The sequence below is a fragment of the Symphodus melops genome (genome assembly GCF_947650265.1).
Source record: "Symphodus melops genome assembly, chromosome: 14".
Lineage (NCBI taxonomy): Eukaryota > Metazoa > Chordata > Actinopteri > Labriformes > Labridae > Symphodus > Symphodus melops.
In genome coordinates, this window is record NC_136704.1 from 14832591 (window position 1) to 14850676 (window position 18086).

At 40.7% G+C, this 18086-nt stretch overlaps 3 protein-coding genes across 6 annotated transcripts in view; all 3 read right to left on the bottom strand.

Annotated features, from left to right (window-relative positions):
• Positions 1-1428: 1428 nt before the first annotated feature.
• Positions 1429-12293, bottom strand: LOC306834881 (uncharacterized protein). 2 transcript variants are annotated; one of them, XM_079361140.1, is made up of 5 exons: positions 11797-12278; positions 11446-11542; positions 11188-11347; positions 6997-7129; positions 1429-4060 (listed from the first exon to the last, which is right to left on the bottom strand). In XM_079361140.1, exons 2-5 carry the CDS (start codon positions 11463-11465, stop codon positions 3843-3845), a joined length of 531 nt encoding a protein of 176 aa, XP_079217266.1. In that variant the 5' UTR covers positions 11466-11542; positions 11797-12278; the 3' UTR covers positions 1429-3842. The 2 variants fall into 2 exon arrangements, with proteins under 2 accessions (XP_079217266.1, XP_079217267.1); XM_079361141.1 differs by lacking the exon at positions 1429-4060 and adding an exon at positions 4483-5127 and having other exon boundaries at positions 11797-12293.
• Positions 12294-13024: 731 nt separating this feature from the next.
• Positions 13025-15894, bottom strand: timm21 (translocase of inner mitochondrial membrane 21). The gene is made up of 6 exons (XM_079361139.1): positions 15347-15894; positions 14904-14966; positions 14704-14801; positions 13940-14013; positions 13618-13723; positions 13025-13393 (listed from the first exon to the last, which is right to left on the bottom strand). The coding sequence occupies exons 1-6, from the start codon at positions 15654-15656 to the stop codon at positions 13292-13294; spliced, it is 753 nt and encodes a 250-aa protein (XP_079217265.1). The 5' UTR covers positions 15657-15894; the 3' UTR covers positions 13025-13291.
• Positions 15895-16303: 409 nt separating this feature from the next.
• Positions 16304-18086, bottom strand: part of neto1l (neuropilin (NRP) and tolloid (TLL)-like 1, like) — a 65452-nt gene continuing 63669 nt past the window's right edge. For all 3 annotated transcript variants that reach the window (XM_079361352.1, XM_079361353.1, XM_079361354.1), the window contains one exon: positions 16304-17034. Coding sequence is in view for 1 of the 3 variants with exons in the window: in XM_079361353.1 (XP_079217479.1) it covers positions 16989-17034 (46 nt within the window). In the remaining 2 variants the exon portion in view is untranslated. The remainder of the gene's footprint in view (positions 17035-18086) is intronic.

The window sequence follows — 18086 nt, forward strand, 5'->3', positions numbered from 1 at the left end:
CAATGTATCATGTATATCTCCCATGCAATGTTTGGCTCAGGTCTAATCAAGTATACACATTGTGGATTGTTCCCGCACAGCTCATTTGTATGCAGCTTAGGCATAGCAGCAGCAGAGACGCTCCAATATGAAAAATGAATGTCCTTGAGTATCTACTCTGCTATACATACTGCAGCTGGGCTCTTTGACTGATCTTGATCGAGCCCAATTATTATTTCGTTTCCATCTAAAGTACAGAAGTTTGGAACAAATGTGAATATATTTTCAACCTCAGAAGTGCGTGATAAAAGACATCAATTTATACTGAAGTGGTAAGCAACTGCTCAGTTTGTGTGGTGCTCAGCAGCAACAGGTGCAGGCTGCTCAGCCGTGCAGCTGAAGAAATCATTAGTGCAATACTGCCCTCGAGTGGCCAATCAGAGGTTTCTTCAAATCACAAGCGCTTCAAAACAAAACTATTAAATATAAGCAATGCGGAAATAAATCTGCAGTATTGTTTCTGTTTCAAAACGGTTTCAAAGTTCCTCAAAAAAAAAAGAAATATATATATATACACACACAATTAGCTTGAGTAAAGACGTATCGTCCACGTTATATTGCATTTTTAGACTAAAGTTCGCCATTTGTGTACGATCAAAAATCCAGCTATGTAGGATAATCGCTTCATTTTAGTGACTTCTAAAGTAGGGACGTGGATAAGGACAGTTCGGTCCCTGTTTTACTTCTATGCAAAATGCTTGAAGAAGGGATCTTGTCAGTCTTTCAGAGCTCCTCACAGTCAGCACAATAGCTTAATATGGACATGTCAGCTTGTGATGACTATGTCTTTCTCTGTCATGAATTACAGTGGATCCGGAAAGTATTCACAACTCTTCACTTTGTCAACATTTTTGTTACGTTAAATCCTTGTTTTTTTCCCCCTAAAAAACACAATGTAACCACGATGACAAATCAAAAAAAGTTTGTCTGACATTTTTGCAACTTTGTCGGAAAAAAAAATGTATATAACCTGTGCACACTGGTGCACACAGGGAAGAGTAGGCTACTTACTTACGTCATCAAGGTATTGTTGGGTTTGGGCGGCTTGAGTTACATCCGGGTACTTTGAGACAAATGCATAGCAGAGAGGAGGGGTCGAATAAAATACATGAGCTGCATTATGAAATGACGGATTAATAAATATGTGGAGTTTGATCCATATTAGAAAACAAACTTCAGACTCCAGTACAAACCGTAATCTGCAGGATTCCTTTTAGAGGGTTTGGCCTGCTGAAGCGTCACCGGAAAAATCTCAGAAATCATTTGTACATGCAATAGAAACTGGTAATAATGGTTGAATGTCAACTTTTGATGACTACAATTTTTATCGACAACGCAGCCTGAACTAAAAAGACTTCCAGGTCATGCAAGAAAGAAACACTTGCAAGATTATGAACAACATTTTAATACATAAGACGTTTACAACTGGAAACAAATAAAACAAAACAAAAAAAAACAGAATCCTCCACTTTACATGTACAATTACAGACTAGAAAGATCTGATATGGGAATGCACATGAAGTTCACAAACAGGAAGTGTGTTACAGAGCAAGCCTGGAGAATAGAAGTTAAGGCCATCAGTCGTCATCTTGCTGCTGCTCAGTCAGAGAGTTCAGACTTGGACCATGCATCTTCCCTTAGATCGTGAAACCACAGGAACGACTGTTTATGAAACTTCTTTCAAAAGCTCCGCAAATAGTTGACAGTGTTCATGTTCCTCCCTTGATATGATCTTTTTTTATAATATTGAGAAACCGTACACGGATTACTTTGTTGCTGAAACAAACAGAAGCGAGGTCGTTTGGGAACAGTGATTTATCCGGATTATATGAAGCGACGTTTAAAAAAAAAAAAAGGTCATGATGTCAAAGCGATTTCATTCCAGGACATTTAAAAAGAGAAGATACATGAGACTATTCAAACCTCTACCAGTCTGTGGTAGAGGAACACAACCACTATTCAGAGGGAACAGAAACTGAGGTTAAAAACACATTTTTTGGTCTGTCTATTTTGCAACGATTCACGAGTAATATCTGCGTAATGACTTTAAAGCAAGGACATTCAAGTTCACCTTCGGTTGCCAAGGCGTTTCTTCTCCGATGGCTTTTTTTCTTTTTGTTCTACATTTTACTGATTTGATGTTTCTCTCAACATCACATCTCAGACCATCACTAAAGTTCCTCCTCTGATTATCTCATAACTGGATTTTCAGGATAATTGGTTTTTCAGACAGATTTTAGGATTACAATAATCTTTCCAATTGCAAAACTTTCCTAGTCCTATAGGAGTTTGTGGCACACACAACGGACAAAAAAAAAAAAAAAACCGAGGCAGCACAACCCATCATCCACAAAGAGTAATGTCTCTCCTGCTGCCATAAGGTGTTCATTTCTTTCATCAACTTGTCCTGGCTCACGTCCATTCACAGACGTCACACGCACTGAAATGTGCCGTTCTAATCAACGTGATGTATTAAACAGAAGCAGTCTCGCTAATGAGATCATTACTTTTACATTTAGCGCATTCATTATCAAATATTTCTCAGTCAACAAACTTTGTCTTCAATAACACGTACGCTGTATTAATGAAGTGTTGAGAGCGGGAATAGTTTAGAAAAATTGACAGAATTAATTGTGTGAAAATGTATCCGGCAGTTTGCCAGATTTCTAATTATACCGTCTACAGGCTGTAGGTTTTTTCCCCAGAAGAACGTAAACGACTTGACACGGACGAGGAAATGTGAAATGCATCTTTCAAAGAATGAATCAAAAAAAGGGTCGAGCTTCTTTTCATTTCCCCAAAGTACTTTTACAACCAGTTCACTAAGCAGCAGTCACTCTTCTACCGTGTTGATAACGGCGTCCTGTTGTACACCAATTCTGCAAAACCATAAAAATGCCCAGCGTCTAACAAATGGCTAAAATGTTACGCTTACCAGTTCAACAGTAACCATGACGACACTTGATAGAGTGCAGATGTGAAGGGACATCAGGCCATATTTCACGGTGATACAAGTTTGATCGATATTCATGTTGAACAGCCGGGTGACTGAAGGTAATGTTCACATTTTGTTTGTGCTAACATGACAGTTAGCTAACTAACAGCAGCAGACTCAACATCGTGCGTTAACGCCAAGTAGACAATGGTTGAACGCTGATGTTACTTTTCCTAACTCCTCATGGTTGTGACCTCTGGATTTGTTTAGTGAAGCTTCGTCATGTTTGTCTGATTCCTGACATTTAAATGGTAAACCAAACTTGGGTGAGACAACAGTTGTACACAGTTTGAGCGTGACGACGCAAGAGGGAGATGTCCACATGGTGTGTTGAAGTTCAGTCGGGTTAGATCTATCAAAGGAAGTGGCTTCAGGGAGTGGAGAGAGAAAAAAAAAAAAAAGAAAAAAAAAATCTTAACAATGAAGAAAAGCACATTTTATTCTCTCTGCTAATGTGCGTCACTGATTCCCGCTGACCTCAGGATCATGGGGAATCTCCTCATCCTAGCTACGAGGCAGGTTCTGCGGTCCACACTGAGGCACGCAGGCTTTGCTGATGTCGTCTGAGATAACCAAACTCACCAGATGAAAACTTTTTTTTTTTTTTTTTTTTTTTTAAAACAATAGAAGGTAGAAATACAACTCTAAAAACCACAGAACACATACGCACGCATATAAACTCCCACACACATACAGTCGCATTCAAAGAAAACGTCTCTCGTGTGTTGAGAGTTAGGCTGGCGACGATCACTGAGGTTGAATGTAGGAAGGCAGTGCATGGAAAAGGCAAACTGGCATCAGGGATTGATTAAGTGGACCTGGCTGGGGTCTCGCTGTGGCTCAACGGGCCGTCCTGTTGACTGATTTGTGTTGTAGGAGACAGCGAGTAAGGGGGAGGAGCTTCGTTTACACTAATGGTCTCCAGGCCTCCGTCGGAAATCAGAGGAGCGAGGCGGGAAGGACGAGCAGCGTCGGCGTCATCGCCGTGTGCACACTCGCTGTACGGAGGTGGCTTCAGATCGTCCTCTGAAAGGAAAGAAGTGACAAGATGAATACGTTTCTGAAGCAGTCTGATCAAATGTTCGCTTTCATTTAAGTGAGTTTAAACATCAAGGATTATTTTACCCAACACAATACCAGAATCTATCCATGTTACTTTGAAACGATTCGGCCGTGTTGACACGAGCCAGGAGAGCCTCTGCCTCAAAACAAAGACACCCAAAATGCTCCCTAAGCTGCAGCAACAAGTGTGTGATAACTCATGTGACTGTGCACTGGAAGAGAGGGCAGGATGAGCGTGAGTAACCCAGGAGGCCAAAGGGTGGAGAAATAAAGAGGGGGGGGGGGGGGGGAGTGGAGGAAGAAAAAAGGAAAAACTGTCAAATAACTGACCCCTGAGGAGTGGAATCATCTGGACCCTCTTTGGAGCTCTCGTCAACAAACTTCTGTTTTGAAACTTCACGCAGCCAAGTCGTTGTCCTAGTCTCTTTAAGATTTGCAAATAAGACTCCCGAGTGTTGCGGTCAAAGAAGTGGACGTCCTTCTAAGACGTCTTCGACCACGTCACTAACGATGATCCGTGTCAAGGTTCACTGAATTTCACAGTTAAAACAGCTGTTGTGCTCATTGTTTGCGTTCTTTGAAGCACCGTCAGTAAAACGCGCTGAAAGTCGGCGTCTTTGCCTCCTCTGGTTTGGTTTGAAGGAAAGACTTCATTCAGGTTCTTTATCTGACACACATCCGTCGACACTTACACTGAATGTCATAATGAAGGTCTGCAAATAAAGATGGCCGATGATGACGATAGACATGAACTGGAATAGTCATTAAAAAATCAGTTCCATGAACCTCCTGCAGGGCTCAGTGTGAATGTGATGCTTTTCAAAACCAGAACAGGAAATTGAATGTTTCTGCATCTAAACGTCATTATATTTTCATCATCTGACACGGTGTCGTCTATGGAGTCTCACAGGGGAAACCGAATGTTGCCCCAGCAGAGACTGCAGGAGAGCAAGTAGAATGCAGACTTCTCTTCAACTTGTTTTCACTTATTGATTCCACCCGACTCCTGCAGTGAGCGTGGCATGATGCATCTGCAGGACAGACATCGTGCTCTTTGAAACAAACGACACGTTTCTTCATTCTACTGTCCTGACGGCTTTATTCCATCCATACGCTGGACTAGGAAAGGATTTTCCCGACCTGCATTTATTAAATAAATTCATAAAAACTGCTGAGTGACCTACAGAGAGAGAGAGTGTGTGTGTGTGTGTGTGTGTGCAGACACACGAGGACCTCACAGCTCCGTGCAATGTACCAAAACCTGTTAAAAGAAAAACTTCCCTTTTGACTCATGCGGAGAGAATCACATCAGCACAGAGAGACAGAGCGAGAGAGAGAGGTATCGCGTCATTCTGTGGGAAACACCAACTTTATTCGGAGAATGTCGGAAACGAATGTTGCAAGGCGGCCAGAGCGATTGTGCAGAACTAATCACAGAGGCCTCCGCGCATTACCACAGTCGAAGTAGCTCTATTTCAACAAGCCCTGAGACACAACGTGTTATCTGTGACAAGACAGCGAGCATATGTGGGGGCGAAATGAAGTGGCAACATCTCTGTGCTATTAGTGCTTAAAAGGTCACCACTTCCAGCCCACGTCGAACCACATCCTGTTGTCAGACTGAACGAGCGCTTCACATGTGATGGGAAAGCGTTTGAAGAAGTGCTCCAGTCCAAAAGTCAAGAACCTGTCGAACTAGCTCGGGCCCTCTTTTTAACTGGACTCATGGTGATGAGCTGAGAACACAAATGAGGAGTTTATCACGTGGAAGGCACAGAGGCTAAGCTCAATCAGTTGGGGGGGGGAGACGGGGGGGTTTAACTGTTTTTAAAGTGCCGTGTAGACAGAAGAACAACAGATGAGATCTGAAAAATGAATCACGAGGCAGACTGGCAAAGGGGGAACACAAAATAAGGAACTCAACAAGTGGTAAACGTTTGACTGCGACCAAACACCACAAGCGACATCGAGTGCTCTCTTTAGTTGAGCAGTAAATAAAACAGGCAGCACAGCGACAAAAGGGAAATATGTTTACTAAGACAGTGCACACTTCAAGGAGAGGTTTGAGGCACAGAGAAAGGCTGGAGGCGATTCTACTCTTCATAACTAGGTTACTGACTCAAAGTGTACTTTGTCTTCTTTCAAAGGAGACAAAGAGCTGTGTGTGTATATACAACTGTGAGCTCAGAGAAGATTACTCTACCGATCAAAGTCATTTGCTTCAGAATTACACCTCCTGTAAATAATTTTGTGGAGGAGGTGGTGGTGACCCCCCCCCCCCAACCCCCCTTCTGTTTTTCCAGCCTGGCGATCATTGCAGTGATTCTGATGGAGTAATAAAGCTGCTGGTGTTTACAGAAAGGTGAGCAGTTCCAACCTTTGCACACCAAGTCCAGACTGTTGGATTACTAAACCTTCCTCTGATCTCGTATTGTGGATTGTGCAGCAGAACAGAAAGAAAAAAAAAAAAAAAGGGTTGTTTTACACTAAAGCTGAATGTGTGTTTAAGTGTCCCGTTTTTTCCCCCTAACAAAGCAATGTGAGCTTCATGATGCTGAAGGCTATACTATCGAGGACATGTGTCACTGCACGAGCTGCGAGGGTCAGCGTGGACCGGTTGGGTTTTATCTTTCTATATCCGAGTAAAAAAAAGCTTGAAATGTGTCTGTCATCTTTCCTATCACACATGTAGAAACCTAACTCTGAAGTTCAATCAGCAGCACAATCAGAAGCTGCACATGCTAGCTTAGATGGCTAACTGTGGCCTGAGAGTTTAGCATTGCCCCTGTTAAATAGACGGAGAAAAGAAGCCTTTCAGCCTCAACTTTTCATCAGCAAGATGAAGGAGGGAGCAGCAGTTTGTGTTTTGTAGTACTGACTCAAACAAGTGTGTGCGTTACCTCCAGAGACAGCCTCATACGGTGGTGGCATGTCCAAGTGGGAGAAGGATGCAGCTGGCGGCAGGGCTGTGGAGGGCTCTTCTATTGACAGGTCATCCTGGACGCCGTACCAACTCGGCCACACAGACGTTTGCTACAGAGAGAAGAGAAGTCGACACATTGATACACACAAAAAGCGATACACACTCAAACATTTTCATTTCATTCAGTCAACATTAAATAAAAAGTCAACACTGAGCTGCTCTGCTCGTCCACGTCTGCGCAGAGATCATTGCTTCTGCTTAAAGCGGTAAAGATGATTTATGCTTCAGGCAGAGATCGAAAAGACAGTTTATAAGCACAGATATGACTTAAACTGCCAGACGTTATTCTCGGAAAGAACGAGGAAACTGTACATGTGAAATGTCTGCAGGTCCGCTGTGTTTATAATGGTTTTCTTGAATCAGAATGACCAGCATGGCATGAATCCCCCCCCCCCAAAAAAAACAAGAAAAAAAAAGATCAACCATCGTGACCCCACAGAAGAGTCGAGTACACAGAATGCTGGAGCCATGAATGTTTCTCACTGGTGAGTTAACAGGAAAGAGACACGGGCGTTGTGTGCTGATGGACCGAGCGCCTTACAGACGGACAATTAGTTCAAATGACCATCCTGTTGTTGCGGCTGTGACGGAGAGCGATAAGGAAAGATAGAGCACAGGCAGAGCAACCAAAGTTCAATCTAATTACAGCAAAAGAGACCATATGGTAGTCTAATACTTCACATTATTCATCTGTGACATGTTTGAGCCCAGTCAAGTTTTGGCCGTGTACAAGTCCATTCACTGTCAGTCAAACAGCCGAACAATCACTTTATGACAGAACACGACTTTTTACATCTTTGATTCTGATCAAAAAAAAATGTCTGACTAGGAAGTTTGTAGCCGCTTTCGCAGTTCATTTAAGGAGCACCTTCCTCTGCTAACATCGTGGTGAACATAAGAGAGCTGTCTGTCTGTCTGTCTGTCTGTCTGTCTGTGTGAGAGCGGGACACAGAAGCACTCAGCTCGGAGTATGTCCCTCACATCCTTAGCTGACTTCTTCTTTTTATGTTTGTGGAATGCCCCGCAAGTCACTGCTTTGCTGCATCAGGGGTGAGAAAAAAAAAAAAAAAAGCAAACAAAACAACTACCTTTCTGTAGGCCTAAACAAACGGACAAAAACAAGAAGAAACACTGCTTGTGATCTTAAAACAATTCAACACGTCCCTCCTCCTCTAGGGCCAACGAACGTCTTAACCTCTGTTTCCAAAGCTCTTCTGGTTGCACTTTTCAGGTAACGCTGTCAATAAGATGATCAAAGAAGCGCAGTGAGTGAGACAGGACTCTCTCCCCCCCCCCCCCTCTCTTTCATGTGCGATCAGGTCATCTTGCAGTTTCTCTTGAACACGCTCAGGTCGCAGGGCTGTGAATGACCGTGGGGCCTCCCTGCTGCACATTCCATTAAAAATAAATAAATCTAAACGGGGAACATTATACACTAAAGACGGCAGAGTGAAGAGGAGGGAGAGGAAGGGGAGCAGAGGGAAGAAAAAAAAGGGGGAAGAGGAGGTTAGAGGAACACGCAGAAGAGGAACTAGGTGAAACAAAGGAGTTGTGGAACGTGGAGAGTTAAAGGAAGCTTAAGAAGACCAAGAGGAGAAAGATCTGTTCGGCTGCTGTGATGGTTACAGTACATGCAAGTCATCATGTCCTCATAATATGCTGTATGTTGTCCAATAAGATACGAGTATTTACATATTTACTGGATTTGACTCTACCAACCAGTTTCAGATAGCACACAGGATGTTAGAAGCAGCCCAGGGACAAGAGGCCAAGCATCGCTCCCTTTCTGCTGCGCTGTTTACTTTTTTTTTCACATCTTGGGCATTTCCTGTCGCACAAATATTCCAAACCATTCCAAAAATATCCTCGTTAGTGCTGTGGATGTAACCACCAAGGACAAATAACTCCAGAGAGCATGGCTAATCTCAAGATTTTTTTTTTTGTTGCCTTCTCCGTTGAAGTGGATGATTTCTTCGAAGAGTGCATGCACTCTGTCTCTCTCTCTCTCTCTCTGCTAGGAAGCAGGCAACGACTTAGAAAGAAGTCACAGAAACGTCAGAGAAAGTCGTTTCCCTATGATTCACGCAGCATGTCTGAGGAAGGCTCTGAATCACTGCGATTGCTTCCAGGTGTTTTCGAGAGGCAGTAAAGCAGAAAGGCTCCGGTGGAAGCAGAGGAAATCGCGATGACTGTCAAAACCTGTGGCGTGGCCCGCAGGGGGAAGAAGAAGAAGAAGAAGAAGAAGAAAAAAAAAACTCTGCTGAAGAAAAATACTTTCACTATTCCAGGCAGATCTCTGAAAATAATAAACAGAAATAAAACTACAGTCAACCAGCACTGGAGGGGAATAACAAAAGGAAGCCAGAGTTTCCCAGAGTGCAACTCAGTCTCATTTTGGAAATCAGAAATGTGAAAATCAAGTGTCAGCGAAATAAAGAGTTTCAAACAGAAAGGCATTCATGGAGGTCGTCACACAAGGATCAGATGACTCTTAAAGAGCAGCAAAGATAAACCACAAGATGAACTAATTGCAATCGTAGTCTAAATCAAGTCGGACTTTTCTTTTACTCACTCGTATAATTTCAAGGAAGCGAGAGATGACGCATGATGTGCTGCACAAACATTCAACTTAAAGCCTGACTGTTCAGCTCCAGAAGAGGCCAACGCTTCACTCCTCTCTCTGCCTTTACTGATGTTTGCACTCAAACATCTCACACGCACCGTTGAAATGTAACAAACTTGTTTTTAAAAAGCAGAGGTCCCAGCTACACCGTCACCACTTCTTTCACACTTGACGGCTGTCAAATTTATGACTTGCCCCCGCCAGACCTCTTGACACCAACGAGGTCAAACCCACGAAACTGAGAAATGCGAGCGCAAGTACACGCAGGCCAGGAGTGTGGAGCTCTAACCGCACGGCCACAGACTATCTGGGGCGTGCCACTAAAAGTGAAAAGAAACAGCCTGTCTCGTCATCCTGTTCGGGGGAAAAAAAGCGAACTTTAAACCCCATGAGAACAAACAACTCCTCTGCAAAAAAAATGTCACAACTGTGACCCTCTTTAACTTTCTCTTTCTGGCCGCCTGTTAACACTTCGGAGAAAAGAGTCGAGGTTCATTTAGTGACACATCACTTCCAGTTTAAGCAGCTCCAGAGAAGTAATAAAAGAGGAACGACATTCTGAAACACCCCGCTAATCTTGGTCACATCTGATGTAAAAAAAAATAAAATACTGTACTTTTTTTTTTTCTCAACTAAGGTAATGAAAACATCCTCTAACTGAAAATGTGTTGAAATGTGTTCACAGTTCTGTGAACAGATATCTGGAATCCATGAGCATCAACATGAAGTGTTATCAAGAGGACGGCTCCGGCGGTGTATTGACCCTCTACCACAGACATTTTAACTTTGAAGGGCCTTGAACTGCTTGTTGTCGTGCAACTTGAATTGTTACAACATGCATGCCAGTTTGGGACACACCTCCTCCAATGTGGAGTCACATTTGGCATGAATGCTAGCCCATGCACCGCTCTAATAACATAATTATAGGCCTATAAAACAAGACTTTCTTTCACCCCTCAAGGAAAATAAAAAGCAATTTGACGGGACTTTAAAGTGGTTATTCCACCTGTAGACTTCCATGTTTGCTTTATGTAAACCTTTCAGGTTTGAGGGGAATCTGTTGTCTGGCCCTTTAAGGGTTGACATATTACAGCCTACCGCCTTTGAATAACATGCAAATATTTTCCTCCAATTTCAATCTGATTGATAAATAGTATCTCAAGAGCTCTAGCAGCAACATCACAGATACTTACATCGTCATTTCCTCAAATATCAGACCTCCTGTACTTCCAGCAGAGATATGAGAAAAGAAGTCTGACAGCAGGTTCTGTTCCCCCCCCCCTCTCGATCTGACTCGGGTCAGTCCACGTCCCCCCATACACCTCATGACTATTACCTGTCACTCATTAATAGACTTTGTATACTTTCATAGCTATAATAAGGGGACCATCCTGAAGTCCATCTGTGGATTTGTGCTCCATTATGAGACTAAAACATCAGTGTGTGTGTGAGTGTATGTGTGTGTGTGTGCGTGTGAATACTTACACTCTGTCTCTCACACATCTGATGGAGATAGGCCCTTCCTCCAACGATGACTATTTGAGCGTTGCGGGGGTTGCTCAGGTATGCAGCCAGTTGTCTTTGTCTTGATCGGTACCAGCAGACATAGAAGAATATCTTGATGATGATGAATATGATAACCACTCTGTATAAGAGACAGGGTGGAAAGTGTAGTTTACCACATGTTTAATGTCTGTTCAATTCATACATTCTCTGCATTTGTGACTGTTAAAAAATACTCACATGTACCAGTACAACTCCATGTTTCAGATCAGTCACTGAGTAGAGGTTTTCATAGCTGGGGAACTTCTTGCTGGTCCAGGGCCAAAACCACACCTCCCTTGAAACAGTCACATTTTACTTTTAGTTTCTTCAAAGGCTAGGCTCACAGTATTACTCTACTGATAACATTTAAAAATACACAGGCGGACCATAAATTTAAATTACGTCACCTCATAAGCTAAGTTAGGTTCATTTTCTGTAAACCTAAAACAGATGGTGAGTTAGCTTCACACTTCCTCCTTTACTTTAGCTCGTGTTAACTGGACGAAAAGAAGAAAAAAAAAAAGACGTATAACAAAGTATAGCACTTACTTTTTAGGGGTTAACCAGTTCGTCTGAGTTAGCAGCAGATATGCGCCATTTCCAACCCCGTTTTGGGCGAGAAGAGGTCCAGAAGGAGGCTAATAGCTAGGTTAGCGAGGCTAGCGTGTTGGAGGCCACAACAACAACAACAACAAGCCGCTAACTCTGTTTACCTGTGCTGCGAACAAAACCACTGAAACAGACCTGCTTCATTAACAGCTGGTATTGTACACACGGTAATTAGCTAGTGTTGTAACATGCTACTCGTTCACTTTAAACAAAGGAAACTACTCCACTGGTCCAGTGTTTGTCCCAGTGTTAACTCACTGAGCACACTCCTCAATGCTGCCTCCTTTAGTCCTTCAGTGGGCGGCGACCACAGGACTGCTGCCTTCATGGCCTCCCGGAAACTACATACCCCAACTCTGAATCATGATTAGTTTAACGTGCTGGTTTGTTGCCTTCAGAAACTACCCTTTCGCAAACGATATATAAAAGTCAAGTTGTGAGTTATAACATAATAAAAAATGAAAATGAAAGAGCCCATCGCCTGTAAGAATGAAGATGAGTCTAATGTCTAATGAGTTTTACGACCTGGGCTGTACCGTTTTTTTTTTTTATCGGTTCAAATGAACATTTCCGGGAGTCTTTGAAGGTAACACAGTAATCTGACAATCTGTTTCATTTCACTGTGATAATAGTTTAGTCTATAATAAACTACTTGAAATGTCTTTTAAATACGCAGTCACTGACAATGAATAAAAACAAATCAGAAGGGTCATGTCAAGTTGTATTTCTCGATTCAGTACCTCCATCTGGTGGTCATTGCCTTGTAATACAACCTACCAATTCCAAACAACCAAATACAGATTTGCAGGAGTGAAAGTTAATATGCAAGTTGGAACAAAAAAAAAAAAAGTTTTACAAGAAAACATAAGGTTAACAGGGCCAAAGACAGCAGAGCCATTTTACAATCACTACTCATGGAATCTTAATCTTTCCAGATATGTTTAACACAAACATTTGTTAAGGATTAAAGTTTATTTAAATAACTACCAAACACCCAATTGAAACCATACATCCAATCTAAGGGGTTTCATAGTTTAACCCAACATTCACTGAGATAAGACAACACTGATACTGTATTTAAAAAATAACCTTGATTCCATGCATATGGATATTTTAAATCCAATTAAATAGTTTTCATGGTAAAACATATTTAAAACTCAAGTCATCCTTTAGTCTCACGTGTATGATTTATTAAACATTACATATAAGAATACGTGATCATTTATAGGAAGAAAGGCTGTGCTTTGCGGAGCTCTTCACCGATTTATGACCAAGAAGATTGGCTTTGCAAAGTTTAAATCAGTCCAAACTGCTTATGTTGAGCATAAAATTTAGTAATCAACTGTAGTTCAACATAAACTTTGGCTTAGTCCATAAAATCCCAGAATTTTATGAACGTAATTGCTTTTTTAGTAGCGTGACACTTTTGAGTCCTTTATGTGCTTTTACGGTTATCTTCCACAATGATGGTTCTTCTTGGATAAGTGTCTACCTCCACAACGATGTAACGGAACTCAAACTTTCCAGTTTCAGGATCCTGTAAAAACACAAGTTACAGGAGTAAATAAAGAAACATCTGAAAATAACTTAAATATAAAATAAATATACCTTTTGCACATTTAATCCCCGTTGTCAGTTTGGAATGACTCATGGATTTACTTATGGCTTCAAAAGTTTTATTCTTACTAAATGTGCTGGCTTAACATCAACAGCAATGCTTTGGGGTGTCACATCGAGTTGAAAAAAATCAAAAATACACACCTCTTTTGACTCTGAGTGTACAGTTCCCTTGAGGCCTGGCTCAGAGCCTTCAATGTAAAACTTGAGTTGCATGTGCTTCAGTCCATTCTTCAGGTACTCAAAGTGACTACAGTGGAAACAGATACCCACACATCGTTAAAAATGACCATAAGTCTGTTTATTCAGTTGACGCTCAGCCTGAATAATCCCGACTTAAAAACTTTTATGTGATTTAAATAGTTTATTAACTGAACCCAAGAACACCAAAATATTACAATTAAAATCCTTTAAACCAGGTACAAATGTGCCATGAATTCATTCCCCAACGTGCAAAAAATCCCACCTGACTTGTTGCCTCCTTCCTCGACGGGTGGTCTCCCCATAACACTTGATTGGCTCCCCAAATGCACCAATCACCTACATTTGCAATAGACACAAATGTTCCATTACATCGTACTTTAACAGGAGAGGACTTCAAGACTTTCCCCTTGGTTACAAAAGTTTCCTTTTGTAAAGCTCACAGTCATGCATAATTTAAATGGAGAGCTAGCTCACATAAAGCTAGCTAACATATAGGACAGTACCTGTTATAACATTATTTCTTGAAAGGTTTAGAGTTTTGTAAAATGTAAATGAAAACAAAATGTGATTTTCAAAACACAAAGACTTCATATTTATTTGGAAAAAACAAACAAAAAAAAACATGATTTTTGAAGCTGAAAAATGTCATTTATACTACTGCAGTTTTTAATTAAGAGGCAGCAACATGTCACCAAAGTTGGAATATTGACATCATATGACTGGAAAAGTTCTGAAATGCTTAGAATAAACACCTGGTGGAACTTCTCCAGTAGAAAAGGTTATCTTGCCACAGGGTAGTGACTTTTTTGGGTATCTGAACTAAAGGTGGAAAACTGTGCTTCCAAATAAAAGTGCAACAATAAAAAAAAATAAAAAAAAGTCAAATTGTAAAGCATTTTGGTATTTCATCATCTGCAATTGGTAATAATATCAAAAGATTCAGAGAATGTCGGTAAGCAGAGGACAAGGCCTTACAGCGTTGCTGTTAATTAAAAAAAAAAAGAACAAAAAAATGTGCATGCTTACCTCTGGATCCAACTTGACTTTGTTGAAGGCTTTCCCATAGATTTTATTTGGACTTGTCGAAGAAAAAAGCTCCTGAAACACCACATACAACAGCCCACCTGAAATACAAACACACGGACCAGACAATGTTAGTAGTAATATTCATGAATAAATCTGCTTGTTCTTAATGGAAAAGCTTGAAACTGTGAGAGTATAGTCACCTGTCACTCCGAGCCCGATGAGTACGATGATCAGGTAGGTAAAGTCTCTGCCAGCATCTTTTACTGGAAGAGAACAAAGGTAAAGTTATCCATCACAACGTAAGAGTTTGATGTCAACTGTAACATAAATGACTTGATAAAAAGGGCCTAAAAACATGCAGATCACAGTCTCCAAAAATGTAAACAAGAGCTTTATGCTTTGAATGAAAATAGTTTTCTGTCTTTAAGACTAGATAGACCATTTAAAATGCTACACATAAATTCTGATCACTAGAGAAATAATTCTGTCACAATTAAGATAACAATGTATTGACTAAATCATAATAGAGATTTTTAATGTGAGGACTAGTGTCAAGGTTGTCATTTCTCTTCAGTGCGTGTCCAATAATTGCTTAGACGGTGGACAAACGCTAAAATGATTTGCATGTCAGTGTCCTCCTTACCTTTTTGTCCAGCTGAGGGCTTCGGACTTCCACTCGGATACCTGGAGACGGATTTTCCTCTCTCCTCGGGGCTGCTTGTATTTCTCACTGTAGAGTCGAGCGAGAAGTCCCGCTGTCTCTGCACCCGAAGGAAGCAGCTGAGCGCCGGGACAACAGAGCCACGAGTCTCCCCTGTCCTCTGAAAGTCCAGTCTGGATCCTACGGACGCGGTCCTCTGTGTGTGGAGAAGCAGGCATCTCTGCATGGAGTACCCTGAAGCTCTGTGTTGTAGATTGCGGTGCAGCGCTCTCAGTATCTGCGCGTAAGCCATGACCGTGTCCTCTGTGAGTTAGCTTCACTTTAAACTATGCACAGCCAAGTGCTCCCTTGCTTAAACTGTACGTAGAAACTAACATTAAAGAGTTCTAAAGTTATTATATGAAAGTGGCTCCTTATAAGACATGAATGCACATGTACTTCTTACGTTAATAATTATCCTTTAAGTACATACTGTGCAACACGGGTGTCTTTGATATCATGGTGTTTGTATACTAGAGTCGCATGCTTATCCCGTCACGTCATGTTCAGTGGAATCATGGGAAATTGAGTTTTTTTTGTAAAGTCGTGTTTGTATACAAATGTACAAAAAATCCCTTCCCATACCGACACAAAATGGACCGATTACTATATTTTTAATACAAACTGTGAATTTAGCATCGCTTTAAACTATTTTTTAAAGGCTTCTATTTGCAAAACATTCACAACCAGATGGCCATTTGATGAAACTCTTTATCATTTGTTTGTGTGATTAGTCCCACATTTTCATTGCAACCTGTCATGAAATACCTTGAGTAAAGTTAAAAGTATCATCGATTGAGAGTCGTGTTAATGTGTTGTTAAAATGCTGATAATCTTTGATATCAAATCTAGCCTACATATCTTCCAGGTGTAACAGACCAAATGAATAATCACAATAAAATCAGTAAACATTAGTTTATTGAAAATATTCTGTCCAGCATTTTCTTATGTTATCAAAGAAATATGCAAACAGGTTAAAAAACACAATGGAGTTTGACAAAGACAAGAACAGACAAACAGGTCAAGTTCATAAATCAGTGAAAGTAGAGTAAATAAAGGTTAGTGTGTTGAGTAGAATCATGTATGCAGTGCACCTAGTCATGAAGGTTAACAGAACTTTAATCCAAACATTCAGTTTTTTTGTTTTCTCATCAAGACTTCTTCCTATAATCTTTTTAAAAAATCCTGATATTCTAGTGTAAATGAGGAATAGGATGTAAAATCAGCAGCTCAAATATGCAATTTCATATACATGAAAATGATTTAAAAAACCTGATTTTGTTTTTTTATTTTCTCCATGAACAACTTTACATTAAAGGTACGCTATTTTCAATACAGTTCCAGGCCCATATCTGAAATGATCAGAGTCCCTTGGTTTGTCCATCCGAGCCACTTTGTAGAGCTCAGAAATGGAAGTGCACCCTCTGCAGTCCAAAGCAAAGAAAATCTTGATGCATACACCACAAACCTGTTTTTTTTTTCTTTTTTAAGATGCTTCTCATCACAACACTCTACATTTGTAAAGTTACTCAGGACAACAGGTCGCTCAAGATGCAAGGGAGAGAAACACTTTATCTCCGATTGCTCAAACTTGGCAAGATGCAGAGGAATGATGCATCTGTCTGATGTATCTGCAGAGAAATGAAAACACTATTACTTTCAGTCTGTACCTCGTCCTCCACTTCTCTTATATACTGCCTACCTGGGCTGCTTGTGATCAAATTGGTTCATACTTACCTAATCACTGAGGTGTCTACCTCTATTAATGTAGTGGCAGATGGTACTGTGTGTGTTTTAGAGAGGAAGAGAGTGAAGAAGAGAGAACTAGTGATGGGTGTATGCGTGAGATATCTGAAACTGTTTTAACAACTAAAGTGTTAGAAAAAATTAGGAAACAGAAAGACAAAACACAGACAGTAGTGCGATGTATGTATATAAAAGAAACATTTTATTCAGTATCTGCAGAAAAATGGTTCTGTATGACTGTGTATGGAGGAAAAATTCAGTGAAGAGCATGGAAGTAAATGATGCATGTGGCATTGCATACAAGAAAAAATGTACACATAGATGTCAAATTCCATAAAAACATACTCTGACAATGACAGCGTAAGAAAAGAAGTCATAAGCATGTGTATGTGAGTTGCATGCGTTGATGTTATTGTGCTCACAACTGCTTTACTCTTATCTTTTTCCATGGAATGCAGGCTGACAAAAACCAGTCTGCCAACAGTAATATTTCACTTTGAGGCTAGCCCACCTCTCCTGCACTTTGTATGGGTCTGATCTCTTTAGGATAAACAGATGAACTCAATAAACTTGTCTTTCAGGTAAGAATTATTACTATTTGAACCTTCTATGACTCATTTTATTGTCCTGTAGAGTGGGAAAAAAAAGTTGTTTGATTTCTCTCTAAATCAAGTCAGCCACAGAAAACATATAACTGTGAAACATGGATACAAGATTCTATCATGGAAACTGACAGTTTGAGGATACATTACAGAAAGATAGAGAAACTTTTGACAAGAAAACAAATAATGGAAAAGTGAAGTGTCATTTTAATTTGACAAAGCATCAGTAAAACCAGCCCTGAAAGATCATTTAAATAACTGTAAAAACGGCCATCCTTTCAGTTAGCCCTAAAGTACAAAAGTCTGTTTTAGTACAAAGATATTATACTCCTACG